Source organism: Trichechus manatus, unplaced genomic scaffold (genome assembly GCF_000243295.1).
Source record: "Trichechus manatus latirostris isolate Lorelei unplaced genomic scaffold, TriManLat1.0 scaffold00230, whole genome shotgun sequence".
NCBI lineage: Eukaryota > Metazoa > Chordata > Mammalia > Sirenia > Trichechidae > Trichechus > Trichechus manatus.
Genome location: NW_004444166.1, coordinates 2494996 through 2513289, shown reverse-complemented (window position 1 = coordinate 2513289; position 18294 = coordinate 2494996). Strand labels below are relative to the sequence as shown.

At 38.0% G+C, this 18294-nt stretch overlaps 1 protein-coding gene across 1 annotated transcript in view; it reads right to left on the bottom strand.

Moving 5' to 3' along the window:
- The window catches only part of TENM3 (teneurin transmembrane protein 3), a 660303-nt gene that overhangs the window by 617126 nt on the left and 24883 nt on the right, over positions 1-18294 (bottom strand). Inside the window, exon 2 of the mRNA XM_004389020.2 lies at positions 6983-7289. Within this exon, the coding sequence (XP_004389077.1) occupies positions 6983-7214 (232 nt within the window). The 5' untranslated portion in view covers positions 7215-7289. The remainder of the gene's footprint in view (positions 1-6982; positions 7290-18294) is intronic.

The following is an 18294-nucleotide window of genomic DNA, read 5'->3' as shown; positions in this document are numbered from 1 at the left end:
AAAAATATGTGTATCAATTTGGCTGGGCCATGATTCCCGGTATTGTGTGATTTTCCTATATGTTGTAAATCCTACCTCTGTGATGTTAATGAGGGAGGATGGGCAGCAGTTCTGTTAGTGAGGCAGGACTCAATCTGCAAGACTGGATTGTGTCTTGAGTCAATCTCTTGAGATATAAAAGAGAGAAGGAGCAGAGACACAGGGGGATCTCATACCACCAAGAAAGCAGTGCCAGGAGCAGAGCAGATCCTTTGGACCCGGGTTCCCTATGCCGAGAAGCTCCTAGTCCGGGGGAAGATTGATGAGAGAAGGCCAACAGAGAGAGACAGCTTTCCCCTGGAGTTGACACCCTGAATTTGGACTTTTAGCCTACTTTACTGTGAAAGAATACATTTCTCTTTGTTAAAGCCATCCACTTGTGGTATTTCTGTTAGAGCAGCACTAAATGACTAAGACACCTTCCATCTAGTTTTATGGTTACTCATGATTTTTCTTGGTGTTTCTTCTTTATTCTTGTAGCTGTTTTTGCTAAATTGTTCAGATTGTTATTCACTCCCTTCCCCTTCTCCCTGCTAATTAGGTGGGTCTTCAGTGCTTTTTCTCATTCCCCTAATGATTACCTTCCCTTTTTTACATCAATATTCAATTTTTTTAAAGTTGTTGTGGAATTGATTTTGACTTATGACAACCCCATGTGTGTTGGAGTATAACTGTGCTCCATAAGGTTTTCAATAGCTGATTTTTCAGAAGTAGATCACCATACCCTTCTTCTGAGGTACCTCTGGGTGGACTCAAACCTCCATTCTTTTGGTTAGCAGCCGAGCACATTAACTGTTTGCACCACCCAGGGAAGAATATGTCTTTGTTATTATATGAATCCAAGATACCAGTTATTTTCCTCCACCAAGCTCTATTCCATAGTCTCTCCCCATTCAGATGAGATTTGGAAGGAATTTATTTTCCCCTGCCACTTCCCTTCATTACTGGATTCTGTTGAGATAGGTAAGTACTTCTAGTTGTAGCTTTTTGCTAAGATTTATCGATTGTGCTTCTTACACCTGTCCAGTTGCTCTGTCATCAACATTTGAGATTAAGGACATATACTGTAAAGTTGACTACTCATCACTGTTTCCTCTCCATTTCTTAGGTCTTGATTCTGATTTAGTTGATGTTCCTTTTTGAATATTTCCTTAGATGATATACATGGGTGACACAGTGTCTGAATTTTTGCATGTTCCTAAATATTTTTCATTTATGCTGAGGGATGAATGATATCCTGTCTTCATATAGAATCCCTAGGTCATAGTTTTTTATTTCCATAGATACTATTCTGCTGTCTTCTAGTTTCCATTGGTGCAGATGAGAAATTCATTACTAGTCTAATTTTTTTCTTTCCAATAACAAAACAAACTTTTTTTTCCTCCCTAAAGTCTTCTTCATCCCTAATTTTTTTTTTCCTAGTATATGCTTAGGTTTGTATCACATGCACCCATGTGTGTATGTGTTTTCTTCTCAATCATGCCTATAATTTTGTTTTCTGTTTTGAGTTATTTCTTCTATTTGGTCTTCAAGAACCATTAATTTGGGATCTTAGCAATGACCATCCACTTTATTTCAACTGATCTATTATATTTTTAGTTTGTATATTATGGATTTTTTTTCCCCTAGCATTTTGTTGTTGTTATTTGGTGTTGCTTTCCCCACCCCCGTATTTGCTTTTTTAATGCTTTTTTTTTTTTTTCTGTATAAATTTTTTTTGTAAGTGCTCTTATTATAATTTTTTGTTTTGGTTCAAGCTGTCCTCTCTCTTCTCTGTTGCTCATGTTCATTTTCATTAGGAGCTTCCTGCTCTGTTTGTTTTTCATCTTACCCCACTTTCTGCATGCTGGGTACCATTAAGCATGTTATTGTTTTCCTGGGGTGCCTTAGGAACAGTGGGACGTCCTGGTAGACCTCAGAGACAAGCTTTTCTACTTGCTGGTATCCTTAGCTGGCACTCTCACACAATCAGGGTAGAGTAAGTGCATCTGTTTAGGTTCCCCCAGCTCATGAAGGGCAGAGGAAATCGGCTGCTCCTGCAAGGCAACATTCACTTAGATAGGGTCCATGAGGGAGGCAGGCCAGCCTCTCTCTGGAACCAGGAAGCCACAGCATTATTTCTTATCTTCACCCTAGGGCTCTTCACCTCCATTCCAGGCTCTCATCTGACTTAAAGGGGAGAAGCGCCTGCACCCACCTTGCCTTTAAGGAGCCTAATAGAATTTCAGGTCTCATTTGCATCCCTGATCACTGCTCAGCCCAGGGGATGTAAGTCATCATCTTTGGAGATGGGGGGATCATTCAAGCCACCATCATGCCAGAATCCTGAATCCATATTTATAGGAAAGCTCAGATTGCTCCTCTAATGCCTTTTTGTTTCTTTTTGGTAAGTGGCAGGTAATAATTGTATAAAAGTCATATTTGTATAAAAGACCAGCTAGACCTTAAGATGCAGCCCACTAGAGAAGTGAAGGAGTAGGGATCAGAGCTTGTGGAATCTACCTTCTCTCTTCTCTTTCTTCCCCAGTCCTAGTCCTTCCCACCCCGCACACTACACTTGACTGGCCTTGGACAAGCAATGTCATGAGGTAAGAAGCAGAAGTCATGTTTATGGGAGCTGGAGGCCACTGGGAAATAGTGATGAGGATGAGAAGGTAAGTCTCAAAGTAGCTGCAAGGAAAAAGGCAAGTTTCTGGGAAGGGAGGACCAGAGGAAGTCACACTTAGAAATCGAGGGGTGTCTGCCATTGCCAATCTGCCTTTATTCTTCCTTCTCCTTCTTTTCCAATTTATTTTTTACTTTAATTAAAGTTATACATAAAAACAGACATAATGATATCTGTTTTTAAAATTTAATATCAGACAATCTTCCTCCCCATTGCCACTTCTATGAATGAAGAATAAGAGGTAGTCTATTCATTTTAAAATTTAGGTTCTTACCCCAACACAGATTACTCACGGAATGTTCAACACTTGGGTTAGGACTGTCTTAGAGGTAGTTCTTTTCAGGCTTACAGTGCTGTGGAATAAGTGTTCTTATTTGTAGACCTCGCCTAGTTTCAAAACTCACCCTCACATCCAACATTCCTTGTTGGAGTTGATCAGCATTCTCGCTTGCTCAAGAACACTATAAAATGCACAGCACAGAGAGCTGCAGCAGAGAAAAAAGATCTTTTATCACTTCTCTAAAACTGTGGGATGATCTTTTGCAGCTGCTTCATAAGAAATGTGTTTCAGACCTGACGGGATAAATTCTCTTCAAAGATGAATCAAAGAAAATAGCATCCAAGAATGCAAAACAAGCCATTTTTACCCTAACCCCATCACACCTACAGAGAGCTTCACAGCTGTAAAAAGAGCAACTATTCCCACCACCCAATAAACCACATGAAAAGACTTAAAAAGAGGGAAAGAAAGAGATCTGCGGGAGACCCAGTCAGACTTACATATCGCTGTATTTGTGAAACCAAAACTCTCCCCAGCCCCACAATATCTAAACAGAGCATTAACAGTAGTCACCTGCCGTCAGTAAAGCCATATAAATGATTATAAAATCCAGTTAACTAATAGGCCATAAAATCAGTCTGATTTTATTTTGGTTAAATAAAAACATTAAATATTATATTTCTAGATCTGAATTCCCTATGTAACTGCATGAATGGGGTCTCCACTCATCCCTTCCTCCAGCTGAAGCTTCATTTTCCTGTGTCATTCAAGGTCTAAGTGGGTGTGGGGCTGAAGAGTTATTTTACTCCGTGAACAAGCCAGATTAGCATGATTCTTTGGAATGGTCTCAAAGATCTTTGGCTACTATTAATATTTTTCATTTTTATTATGTGTATGATGTCAGGAGCTGTGGCAGGAAGCACATTTTGTCAATTAAACAATCCCGCAGCATAATAGTCAGTGAGGAAAAACCGACATTTGTCAGGTTCAAAGAAAATGGAAGCCTGGGAGGATTTTTCATTATGCTTGCTGGAAGAAAACATCATCTGATAGCAGACTTTCCTTATTCATTTCTCTCCTACATCTACTGTTCCTGCTACAAACACTCTTCCTATCATACCACAAGAAAGGAAAAGTATTTGTAATGCTTCCCTTCCCTTCATCCTCATCCACCCAGTCATAAAATCATATCAATTTTATTTCCTAAATATGTCTCCAGCTTGCTCACTTCTCTCTGTCCACACTTAAACAAAACAGAACAACAACAACAACAAAAAAAAAAACAGTTGCCATCGAGTCAGTTTCTACTCATGGCCAGACACACTCCCACCATCTTAATAAAAAATTGACTAAAATGCCTTCATTTCACTCCAAATAAACCAAAGGGCAATTATTACACAAAATGAGCTGTTTTTCCCTTCGGCAACAGCACAGAGGTTACAAGGCTGAGTGCTAGAGGCAGACAGGTCTGAATTCAAATCCCAGTCCAGCTTCTCCTAGCCAAGGGGTCTTAAGCCTCTCCACACCTCAAAAGTCTCAGTCTACAAAAGGAGAAACTATTGGAACCTCTTCACAAGGTTCTGGTGAGGATCAAAGACAGTGCTCGTGGCCTGCTCATCATGCTGGCTGGTGCACTAAGGAATCAGCAAACCTTAGCTAGGATTAGTAGCACACCCCCTTTTTATTTTTAATAAATTCTGATTTATGAACATGTCAAGTGAATTGTAGCACTATATAGTCTACCCTTTTGCTTCTCCTTTCACCTCTGTTCTAAAACCTCTTCACTCCTCCATCCAGCTGCTCCAGACAAGGGCCCCACCTGCTGCCTTGCTCACTTTCCGTTTCCTATGCTCCTTTCATTCCTCAGTCCTAGGCTCTCAGGAACTGAGTAATAGTACTATTTGGTCCCTAGGAATTTCAGGCCTGGGGTTTCCACAGATGGTATCGCCATGTCATCAACAACAGTCTGCCCTGGATTAATGCTGCCCAGGAGGTGAACATTTCAGTTTGCTATTTTTAACCTGTTTAAGCATCCATCCACTCTGCCAACACTAAATACTTGCTTGGGGTGGGGATGCACCTTCCCAGTGCATCATGCCACATGTGTTCCTTTATTTCTTCTAATACTATTCCCAGGGTAGTCTATCGTCCTCACAGGGCATTAAAACAGTTGTTTTTTGTTTTTGTTTTTTGTTACAAAAAGCAAAACTTCACACTAAGTTCAGATTGCATGCAATTATACATCACCTACTTTTTTTTTTTATTGGTTAAAAAGGCACCCTGATGATGTATGTCAGCTGTGAAGACCATATGAAAAAAAAGGGGGTTAGAATTATAATGCATTGTACGGTGTTGCTAAAGCCCCTTGACTTACCAAGAGTATATATCTCAAATATGTGTTCTATATCCTACCTTAAAGAACTGGATTAAAAATATTAAGCTATTTTTTCTGCTTTCATAAAATATACTACCAGTAATTAGCAAGTCACATTTTAGGGGGAAAATTTTTTTCTTTAGAAAATCAAATGAGTTTTCTTTGACATAAATTGGTTTGGGTGACTGAACGGTATTTCGATCTAGTTAAGACTGCTCTTTCCACAACGCAGAGAAGAACCATGAAAATTTTTCAAACTTTTGAATAATTTATTCTATTATTATTTTTTTGTAAAGTTGTTCCTGCCCAGTATCAAACTGCTACTCACACTGTCTATAAGGTGACTAGAAAAGAATAAATATATTCTATGTGGTTTAAGTTTATTTTTCCTCATTTTGTTTCCCAATCAAATTAGCTAAAAACAAACAAAAAAAACGCAAACCACTGCCATCCAGTCGATTCTGGCTCATAGAAAACCAATAGGACAGAGTAGAATTGCCCCACAGGGTTTCCAAGGAGCAGCTGGTGGATTTCAACTGCTGACCTTTCAGTTAGCAGCCAAGCCTTTAACCACTGCTCCACCACTCCAGATTAGCTAAGGGATGCTAAAAAAACAAAACAAACCAAACCTATTGCCACTGAGTCAATTCTGACTCATAGCAACCCTATAGGACAGAGTGGAACTGCCTCATAGGGTTTCCAAGGAGTGCCTGGCGGATTTGAACTGCTGATCTTTCGGTTTGCAGCCAAGCTCTTAACCACTGTGCCACCAGGGCCCCAAGGGATGCTAAACTAAGTTCTATGTAAATGGTACAGTGCAATACAAACGTGAGAGGATTTTATTTTTATTAGTTGTAATTTTGCCCATATATTAAGACTGTATTAGAAGAAACAAAATATAACTATGTATGTCTAATTTAAAATAAACTGCTGTCTTGAAGTGTGGAAATCGGTAGGTTTAGGATTGTGAAGTAAAGTTGTAGAAGTCATGATTCCACTGGTGGAATATGAAGGCAGAAAACTGAGTGCAAAAATGTTCAATAAATGTATGTGAATGACTAAGCCATAACGGATTATAAATGGGAACGAGGTATAATGTATAACTTCAACATTCCAGGTTGCCCCCTTCCATAGCAGGTCCTTGTGTAAAACGGACACATGCAGCTGGGCTGGATGGACCATGAGGTGATCCCGGACAATAATTCTTACTTTCTTATGAGGGAAAGTTGAATTTTCTTACCAACAGCTCCTGTTCTCCTTGCACCCATTCTAACTACAAAAACCATATTGTTTCTGAGCACCTTCAGGAGACTGTAATGGAACACAAGAGACTTGGGTTTTAAGTTTAGCCATATGAAGACTCATAAACCTCACATATAAAATGTAGAGCTGTGGAATTACTCTCTACCCTGAATGTCAGTACATGTGCCTGGGGCCAATTCTCCCAGAGGTGGCTTTCTACCACTAATATGCAATACTGTATGATCACCTGCCATCTCAACATCTGCATCAGTGGAGACGGCATTACAATCAGAAAGTAATCATGTCACCTTGGAGGGGAAAAAGTGGGACCTACAAGTTAGCAACATTTGCATAGTCTTGTTTTACTAGAACAATTACCTACCTTGTCTGGTGTACTCGTCTGCTTCTCTGTGAACCAAATCCTTTACTCTGTTTCCATAAAGTAGCCGTGAGGAATCATGATCAAAAGCTTTCAAGGTCTCACTGGAACTGTAAGACTTCTGGGTAGGTACCCTACACTCGTCATTGTCTGCTGAGGAATTGGTATACCGCCGCTCTTTTTCTCGTCTGCCCTTGGTCAGGGAGCAATAAGGCCTACGTTCTTTCACATCCATACTTCATTCCTTCTGTGTGCACATCAGTCCTGTTTGTTACAAATTATGCTCAGTGTTCAATTCTCATTGGCCTCTCTGTAAAGAAAAAAAGTTGATGTGGTGTCAGCATAACATTTATTTAAAAACCGACTATACTCTGACCTTCTCAGTCAGGAGCATGCTGGAAAACAATAGGACTGCCTAGTTAGGGAACTGGCTTTCAACAAGAAACTAAAATTTGTAAAATATCCTGCCTCACCAAACAAAAGGCACAGAATCTGTTCTTGAGAGCTTACACTTTCTGTTGATGAGAGCTACAGATGCTTGCGTAATGTATTATATCTGATTCTTCACATTAATACAACAAAAATTTAAGCTCAAGTTCAAATTTCACTACGGAAGCCAGCTAAAAGTTGGCCCCACTAGTTTGTTAAATTTTTCACAACAAAAGTTTCCTCTTGCAACATTTTTCTATTCACAAATAAACTCCTTACTTGTTTTTACTAAAACTTATACTAGTTTTTTTTTCTCTTTCTTTTTTGTTTTAATGGCGGAAGCAAATTGGGAGATTCTTAGAACTTAAACATTGTCAAATTCATTGAACATTTTTTTAAATTTTTTACAAAGTTTTTTTTTCTTTTAAGGGCACAATTTCATGTTTTAAGAACATAGATGTCTTGAATTGAAGAAAAGCCGATCCTCCTCTCATACCCTTCTTAAAATGCATTTTCCTTTCTAGAACATGAATTTAATCAGTGCTATCCTGGAATTTAAGTCAATTTAAGTGGCTAATTTGATGGGGTAGTTTCCTGCAACTGCCAATGGCAAGAACAAGTTAGAAGGAACAAGGCAAATGGTCTTTCTTTGCTTACCAGCTCTCTTTTCCCTGAATTTGCTGAGCTTACAATGGAAGGGTGGGCAGAAAAGCCTCTCTGCATAAGGTAGTGCCTACAAGAGGGATACCTGCCCAGAGCTAATCTGCATCTTAAATGTTCCTCCTTTGCCTTTGTTCTTTCTCATTTTGTCTTTCCTTTTAATCTGAAGGTCCCTGAAGGCCCTGTCTTCAGCCCTCAGTGTTTTCCCCCACCCCACATCCTAAATTCACTTTTCATTCGAGTGCTTCCACAATTAACTTGAAACAAATGATTCCCTGTGAGCACCAGGTCTTCTCTTTGGCTAGAGTACCTTAGGGTTGTGACCTCTATTTAGCTATTTTCTTCCACGTAGTCTCCCTCTCTTTCTCTCTTCATCAATCTCTGTGATTATACACATCATATGTGTATAATGTGCTTCCTAGTCGGAGTCTTGTTGTCAATACTGAATCTCATATGTCGACTCAGTTTACATCTAAGCTAAGGTCTTGATTCTTTCTGTGTATCATCACAACTCCTACACCTTCTGCTTTCTCACTTCTGCCATCCATCCATCTATGAGAAGAGTGGCTAGACCCTCTGGACTGGAATGACCAGAGTTCCAGAGCCTATGCTGGGAAACTTTTGGACTGCACCTTCTTGCTGCCTTCTCAACCAAACTAAACCCTCTCCTACCCATACTGCCAGAAAAGGGTTGCCTCACATGGGTTCCACCTTCTTCGGCTATTGAATTTAGCTAGATCATTAAAAGTAGTTGCTAATATTTTACTCGGTTGGTTAAATATATCTTGAATTCCACACCTTCCACTTCTTTTCCATTAAACTGGTTTAAAGAAAAAAAACTAATATTTTTCACTGACCTCTCCTGACACATTACTACATTACTTTCTTTACCAATTCTTCCAATAGCTCTTAATAGAAGTTATATTAATTAATATTATTATGCTAAATCAAGCTTGCATTCTGTGGATGAACTTAGTCATGACATATTATCCTTTTCATAGATGACTAAATTCAGTTAATTATATTATATTAAGTTATAAAATACAGAGTACAGTCATGTGTCGCTTAATGTCCACGATACTTCTGCAAAATAGGATGTTATGTGATTTGGAAGTTGTGTAAACACCATATTGTTGTGCGAACAATGGCCAGAGGGCTCTTGAAAAAACAGTGCAGAACTGCAGTGCTAGGTAGGATGGGTCAAAGAAGAGGCGAAAATGGCTTCGGGGAATTAGGAAACTAAACTTCCAGGGTGAGAAGGCAGAATTGTAGTATTTAGCAAATGACTGAATGGAGGTTGAGGAGGGAAGGAGACCCAAGAAGAAAGGATGAAGATGAGTCCAATCTTCATTCCTGCCGGGGGACAGGAAAGTTTGAGATGACCTAAAATAAGCACAGGAGGAAAATTAAGTTTGTATGCACGAGACATGAGATACACGTGTTGTGTGTGGGAAGTTGTTGTGTTCGCTATGTGTGGTTACTTCCACCACACCTCCTTCTCTGACTGAGATTTCTGAACTCTATTATAACGTTATGGGACCACAGACATATATGCGGTCAGATGTTGCCCAAATGGACGTTATGCAGCACATGACTATAATATTAAAAAATATAGATATATAACCAAAAAAATATAATTCAAGCATTTTTAGTAATAGAGCTTTTGGGATTCAAAATCTTTATAGAAGTTTCATGTCTTGCCCTAAGTTGCTTTCCTTTCAGCTTAAGATAATGAATAATATCATCAAGTTATGATGACAGAGACTATTTCTTATATACCAAGATTAAAACAACACTGCACCAATTCACTTTATTTATTCCAATAAACCAAAGTTACTTTAGACAAATATTTACTGAGTGCCTACCATGGCTCTTTTCTGCATGCTGAGGACACAAAGTGAACAAAATAATGTCCCTGCCCTCATGATGATTATGATGATATTCTTTTCATGATAATCTTTCCGATAGAGTAAATAAATATGTCTTAACGAATAACTTTGTTTCCAAAATAGCATTGATCTCTTTGCAGAAAGGCTGTATAGACTAATAACTAAATGATCATCAAAAAGTTTTTAATTGACCAGAAAAACATAACTCAAGCATTTTTAGTAACAGAGCTTTTGAGATTCAAAATCTTTATAAAAGTTTCATTTCTTCCCTCAAGTTGCCATCTATTTTTAAATTAAATCTTGCTATATATACACACAAATATATATATGCCCTTTTATACTTTAAAAATAGACTGGTTAGAGCAGGGTTTTTTTTTTTTTTTAATTTTCTTCTGCTGAAGTTTTGCTTCAATTAGTAGGTCTTCACAAACTCTGGTCCCTGGGCCAAATCTGACCCAACATCTATTTTGGAAATAAAATTTTACTGGAACACAGTGCATTCATTTGTTTATGTTTTGTCTATGGCTGTGATCATGCTAAAAAGACAGAGTTCAGTAGTTACAACAAAGACCTTGTGGTCTGCAAAGTATAAACTATTTGCTATTTGGCTCTTTTATAGAAAAAGTTTGCCATTCCTGAGTTAGACCATACTTACTTCATTGTAAGTTTTTCTTTGTCACTTCGGATCTTTTGAATGTAAAAAGTATTGTCTTTACTATATAGTTTTCATGATACAATTTTACAATCTTGCAAATTAGATAAACACTAAGGTTAAAACATAACAATATGAACTTATGTCATCATAAATAAAGATGCAATTTTATGGTAGTGTTACCAAGTTTTATAAATTAATACCAATTAAATATTAATAAATTGGTAGTAAAAAGATAATTTCAGAAATTCTTGAGCTTCACAGAGCATCTCTAGCACCAAGTATCTGAGTTTTCTGTATTTGTGAAGCAATTCTAAAGTGCCATGACAAATCAAGAAACAGTATCCAAATATACCATCAAAGACAAAGACAATTTGACCTTAGAGACTCCAAACAATAAAAAAGTCCTTTGCATTTGTCTTTCCATCATTGTATATAGTCCAGATTCTTCAAAGATTTAATTTACACCGTAATGTTTGGCACTACTGATGTGGTTCTGATAGAAATCAATCAATAAGTTCAATATGACTTCACGAGGCTGTTTTCGGTGTTAAATCCTGCACTCTAGGCTGAAGATGAGAAGGTTAAAAATTCAGACTGCTTGAGGAGCATTAAACTGTTGAAGCACTTTGATGATTGCACAGTCCTACACAAGGAAGAGGGTCCCTGTGTGCATAATCAGCATAAAGCATTTAATGAACAGGACAGTAGCTGCTTCAGTAGGCAGGGCCTTTGAAAAATAAGGAAAGCTACTAGAAAGAGAGTTAACCAAAAACTTTTGATTGAACTGGCTATAGCAACTATGTGACAATATCAAACTGATTTGGTTAATTTCATAACTTTTTGAAGAACAACTCAGTTACCAGCCATAGCACTCCTCTGGAAAACAGTTTGTCTTATCGAAAATTGCATTACTTGGTTTTTTTCCAATACCTTGCAAAGTGTCTGACTGAATGAATTGACAGCAGTTCTACTTTACACACATGGAGTCACCGTGAGTTCTAATTGACTCGAAAGCAACTAACAATGACAACAACAGGATGATCATATATCCTCCATCTCAGATATATTACTTAAATACACTCTGAAACTTGGCCAGAGAACTGAACTTTATTACATTTATCCTAATATGCTCTTAATTCCAAATCATTTTTTTAATTGTACTTTTATAAAGTAATCTGATTTTAACTGGAGTTTGTATATCTTTAAAACGTGATGCAGTGACTACAATTTATCAGATCCATAAAGAGCATCCTTAAAATCAGTTGTGGTCCTAAAATTCCATGACCTTATGTATGAATGTAGTGACTGAAAAAAAAACAATATCCAACATGAAGGATTAAATAACCTGTTGGTGAAACTCATTCATGCTTCCATTATTATCTATCTTCTGTAGGAACGACAATCCTTGAATGTTACCTTGAATACTTCCTGCATAGACTGTCATCCTATCTTTATTATAGTTTGGAAATGCTCACACAAAACTATATGCAGAATTTAGAGAAATATTAATTTACCCCCAACACATTTTAAAGATCTAAATTAAGATTTTTGTACACAATAGCAAGAAAATTTTCCCTTTTGTTACTTTCATAAGTCAGTATTCATGATTTATTACCAGTTATGTTAATAAAACAGAAAATACAACTTTCCATTCCATAAGAATTTCAAAGTGTTTCCTTTATGGAATAGCTAGATTAATGTCAATTAAACACAAGAGAAAATAATTTTCTATTGTTCATTTTAGAGAAAATTTTGTTTCCTGAGCCAAATTTATAAATCAAAAAAAGTACAAAAATCAAATTATATTATGTTGGTATTTTTGTAATGGTAAATTCAAGCATAAACTAAAATTCAAGCATAACTAATAGCTGTAAATAGAAGAATCCAAGAAAATCTAGCTATCGTATGTATAATACAAACTCAAAACACAAATAAATGTGTGAAAGGAAATATAAGGAAAGGAGAGTCTACTACAAGTAACAAAAGTGATGCCTGTTGAGAAGACACAGGTACAGAGAAAAATAAACATGATGAATAATTAGTGGCTGACAAGGTTAAAACAAGCCAGGGTGCTTTCTTTAAACATGAAAGGAAATAAAGAGAACATCTTATAGGAATAAGAAATTAAATTTATGCTTCCAGCCAAGAAGCAAGAACAGGAACTGAATTTACTCTCTTTCCTGAAATAACAACAACAAAAATAATAGGCAAAATATATGAAATGACCGTTTTCAAGACATTGACATCAAGAAAGGAAGAACAGTGATCTCTGACAGATGGGAGAAAAACAAGATGTGCCCTTGATTACTCCGTGCTTACTGCCCTGAGAGAGTCTTCAGGCTGTAACACAGGAAGGCGTGAACCCAGGCAGAGCCCAGCAGGCTCCTTGTTACAGAGACAGAGCCAAAAGCCCCAGTAGAAAAGGTGGCAAGAATGTGAAGGACAGAGCATGGGAGAAAAGATAGCTGCACAGAGAAAGAGCCCTGGAGGTCCTCAGAGGGTCCTTCTTTAGTATTCAGCAGTGCATTTATCGGCCATGCGTATGAGGAAACTACTGCAGGCCAGAGAAAGGACTATCTGCAAGGATTATAGCAGAGTTTCTCAATCTCAGCACTACTGACATTGTGTACCAAATAATTCTTTGTTGGAGGGGAGGAGGCTCTTCTGTGTGTGGTAGGGTGTTAACAATATTCCTAGCCTCTGCTCAGTACATGCAGAAGCACCCCTAGTCATGACAACCAAAGCTGTCTCCAGACATTACCAATGTCCCTCAAGGGGCAAAAGCTTCCCTTTTAAGAACCACTGAATTACAGAAAACTATTCAGAGCTCACAAAAGGCCAGGAATAGGGCCTGTTCCCACCAGAACTTTCTAATATTGAACTTGAAAATACAGCAGTAATAACCACCCAATATGAAGCACAGAGAAACAAAAGAAAGAGAGAGAGAAAAAGACATACATCAGTGACCTGTGAAACTACTTCAAGAAGCCAACACAGATGTATTTGGAGTCCCTGAAAGAGAAGAAAGAAAGGAGTGAACAGAAAAGTTTTGAAGAGATACTAAATGAAAAAATTTCAAATTTGATGACAACTATAAACTCACAGATCCAAGCTGCTCAAAAACTCAAAGCACAAGAACTATGAAGAACTACATCAAGGGATTTGAATATGATTAATCAAATTATTCAAAACCAGTGACAAAGAGAAAAAGACATTATATGCCGAGTTGCTGACTGGAAACAATGTGAGACAACAGTAGAGAAATATCTTGAAGGCACTAAAAGAAAAAGCTGTACCTTAGAATTCTAAATGGAAATATCTTTCAAAAATAAAGGCTAAATATTTTTACAGACATACAAAAGCTGAAAATATCATCACCAGCAGACTCTTATAATAAGAAATGTAGATGTGCGGCCAAGATGTCGGAGTAGTCAGACGCTTGCTGTGGTCCCTCTTACAATAACGATCCCCCCAAAACAGGTGAATCGATTATATATGACAATCTAAAAGCCCTGAACATCAAAGGCAAAGCTGAGGAATCAGACTGAGTGGCAGGGGGAGGGAGAGATGGTTTGGAAGCAGCGAGGAGTTGCCAGACCCAGCAAGAGCGAGTACCCTTCAGGCTGGACTGGCTGGCGTGCGTGGTGAGGCAAGCAGTGGCGCTTGGGAGGCATTTTCCACAGTGCGAGAGACAGAGTGGCAAAGATTCTACTCGGGCCTCTAGAACCAGTGAAAAGCAGTGCTCAATCAGCAAAAGATAAGTACATGGGTTTAACCTACTGCGTGGATCAAAAAAACCTCTCTCGAATTTACCTGCCCCCTCCCTACTCTACACCAAGTCCTGGGCCAGCTTCAGCAATTGCTGAGTCCCCTGGGCTGGAAGTAGGACCCATCACACGCCCTGAGCCATTCTCCTGGCCTTGGAGAAGGAACAAATTAATAAACGGGAAAAAATAATCTTCCAGCTACCCTAAGCCAGGAACTCAGGGTAGGCACAGCTCCTTTATGTAGGCACAGGCATAAAGGGTCCATGGACTTTGAAAGATTTACACCTCTGCACAGACCTTTATGAGCCCATTTCAACACTGTAGGCCCTCATTACCACAGGGGTATATACCTGAAGCCTAACTTCAACTGTATCAGCTATATGGTGAAGTAGCAGGTTCGTGACATTTGACAATGCTCTGCCCATTAAGCAGGGTCCTCACCTACCCACATCAGGGGCCTGGGGACTGGTGGCTCCACCCACGCCACTTAGCCACCTGCAACAGGGTCCAGGAATAAGTGGTGACTCCCAGTCCCCTTTGGGTGGCCATAGTCTGGCTGCAAAACCCACCAACATATGTGCTCTAGGGAACAGGGACACGCTTTCCTTCCAGACAATCAGGGGCAGCCATTAGCCCCCTGCCTTGCTTAGCGTGTGACCAGCCAGATACCTGTGACTACACCAATCACCTATCCCTGTCTACGACTGTATGTGAGGAGACTACACCACACACTTGGCAACTGACTACCTGGACGCCTGAGCTGAATCCATACAAGAAAAGTAAATGGACTGCTGGGCTCACATACCTAGTAACAGATCTAACTACCTGGTAACAGGACGTTAGAGCTTCAAAGGTGCCAATAATCAAACTAGCTCACATGACCAGCCTATCTGGGCATATAAAAATAAAACAAAACAAGAAACTAGGACTCAGTAAGCAAACATAAAACAAATAAATATAATACTTTATTGATGGCTTGGAGACAACAGTCAATATCAGACCACATAAAGAGGCAGACAATGATGGCTTCATCAAGCCCAAACAAAAAAAATCAATAAATTTTCCAGAGGAAGAGAACTTCTTGGAATTATTGGAGGTAGAATACAAAAGATTAATATACAGAACTCTTCAAGAGATCTGGAAGGAGCTCATGCAAAATGCAGGGCAAGCCAAGGAACACATGGACAAAGCAACAGAGGAACTTAAGAAGATTAGAGAAGAACAAAATGACAAATTTAACAGGCTAAAAGAATCCATAGAGAGATAGCAAACAGAAATCCAGAAGATTAATAATAAAATTTCAGAATTAGACAACTCAATAGAAAGTTATAGGAGCAGAATTGAGGAAATGGAAATCAGAATTAGTGAGATTGAAGACAAAGCACTTGACACAAACTATTTGAGGAAAAATCAGATAAAAGAGTTAAAAAAATTAAGAAACCCTAAGAATTATGTGGGACTCTATCAAGAGGAATAACCTGAGTGATTGGAGTACCAGAACAGGGTTGGATAACAGAAAATACAGAGAGAATTGTTAAAGATTTTTGGCATAAAACTTCCCTGATACCATGAACGATGCTCATTGAACCCCACACAAGGTAGATGCCAAAAGAAAGTCACCAAGACATATTATAATCAAACTTGCCAAAACCAAAGATAGAGAGAATTTTAAAAGTGGCTAGGGATAAATGAAAAGTCATCCACAAAGGAGAGTCAATAAAATAAGCTCGGACTACTCAGCAGAAACCATGCAGGAAAAAAGGCAATGGGATGAAATATAGAAAGCCTTGAAGGAAAAAAATTGCCATCAAGAATTATACAACCAGCAGCACTATCTCTCAAATATGATGGGAAATTAGGGCATTTCCAGAGAAACAGAAGTTTAGGGAATTTGCGAAAACCAAACCATAATTACAAGAAATACTAAAGGGAGTCCTCCGGTTAGAAAATCAATAACATCAGATAATAACCCTAGACTAGAACACAAGACCCAGCAACCAGATATCAACCCACATAGGGAAGTTACAAAAATAAATCAAAGCTAAAACACTGAAAATAGGGAAACAGAGACATCAATATGTACATGATGACAACATTAAAACAAAAAAGAGGGACAAAAAATGTAGACATAGATCTTTAATATAGAGAGGAAGTCAAAGAGGCGATATAAAGAAATAAAAGACTGGTTTAAACTTGGAAAAATAGGGGTAAATATTAAGGTAACCACAAAGGAAACTAACAATCCTATGCATGAAAACAAAAAAACAAGAAAAACGTAAAGATTCAGCACATACAAAATCAACAATAATGAAAAGATGAAAAGAAAATACACAAGAAAAATGACTCAGCACAGAAAATTAAGTGGAACAAAGAAATTGTCAACAACACACAAAAAGACATCAAAATGACAGGACTAAACTCATACCCATCAATAATTACACTAAATGGACTAAATGCACCAATAAAGTGGAAGAATGAATTAAAAAACACGATCCGTCTATATGCTGCCTATAAGAGACACATCTTAGACTTAAAGATAGAAACTAAAACTCAAAGGATAGAAAAAATATATCAAGCAAACAACACTCAAAAAAGAGCAGGAGTGGCAATATTCATCTCTGACAATATAGACTTTAAAGTAAAATCCACCACAAAGGATAAGGAAGGACACTATATAAGGATTAAAGGGTCAACACACCAAGAGGACATAACCATAATAAATATTTATGCACCCAACAAGAGGGGTCAGAAATACATAAAATAAACTTTAACAGCATTGAGAAGAGAGATAGACAGTTTCACAGTAATAGTAGGAGACTTCAACACACCACTTTCGGTGAAGGACAGAACATCCAGTAAGAAGCTCAATAAAGACACAGAAGATCTAAATGCCACAATCAAACAACTTGATCTCATAGACATATACTGAACACTCCACCCAACAGCAGCAAAGTATACTTTCTTTTCCAACTTGCATGGTACATTTTCTAGAATAGACCACATATTAGGCCATAAAGCAAGACTTAACGGAATCCAAAGCACTGAAATATTACAAAGCATCTTTACTGACCATGAAGCCATAAAGTAGAAATCAATAAGTAAAGCATTACTGAAGAAGAAGAACAAAGTGGGAGTCCTTACACTACCTGATATTAGAACCTATTATATCGCCACAGTAGTCAAAACAGCCTGATACTTGTACAACAACAGATACATAGACCAATGGAACAGAATTGAGAATCTAAACATAAATTCATCCATCTATGAACAGCTGATATTTGACAAAGGCCCAAAGTCCATTAACTGGGGAAAAGACAGCCACTTTAACAAATGGTGCTGGCATAACTGGATATCCATCTGCAAAAAACTGAAACAAGGATCCATATCTCACACCATGCACAAAAACTAACTCAAAATAGATCAAAGACTTAAATATAAGATTGAAAATGATAAAGATCATGGAAGAAAAAACAGGGACAATGCTAGGAGCCCTAATACATGGCATAAACATAATACAAACCATTACTAACAATGCACAAACACCAGAGGAGAAACTGGATAACTGGGAGCCCCTAAAAATCAAACACTTACACTCATCAAAAGAGTTCACCAAAAGAGTAGAAAGATAGCCTACAGACTGGGAAAAAAATTTTAGCTACGATAAATCCAATCAGCGTCTAATCTCTAAAATCTACAAGATACTGCAAAACCTCAACAACAAAAAGACAAATAACCCAATTAAAACTTGGGCAAAGGATATGAACAGGCACTCACCAAAGAAGACATTCGGGCGGCTAACAGACACATGAGGAAATGTTCACAATCATTAGTCATTAGAGAAACGCAAATCAAAACTACAATGAGATACTTTCTCACCCCAGTAAGGCTAGCATTAATCGAAACAACACAAAATAA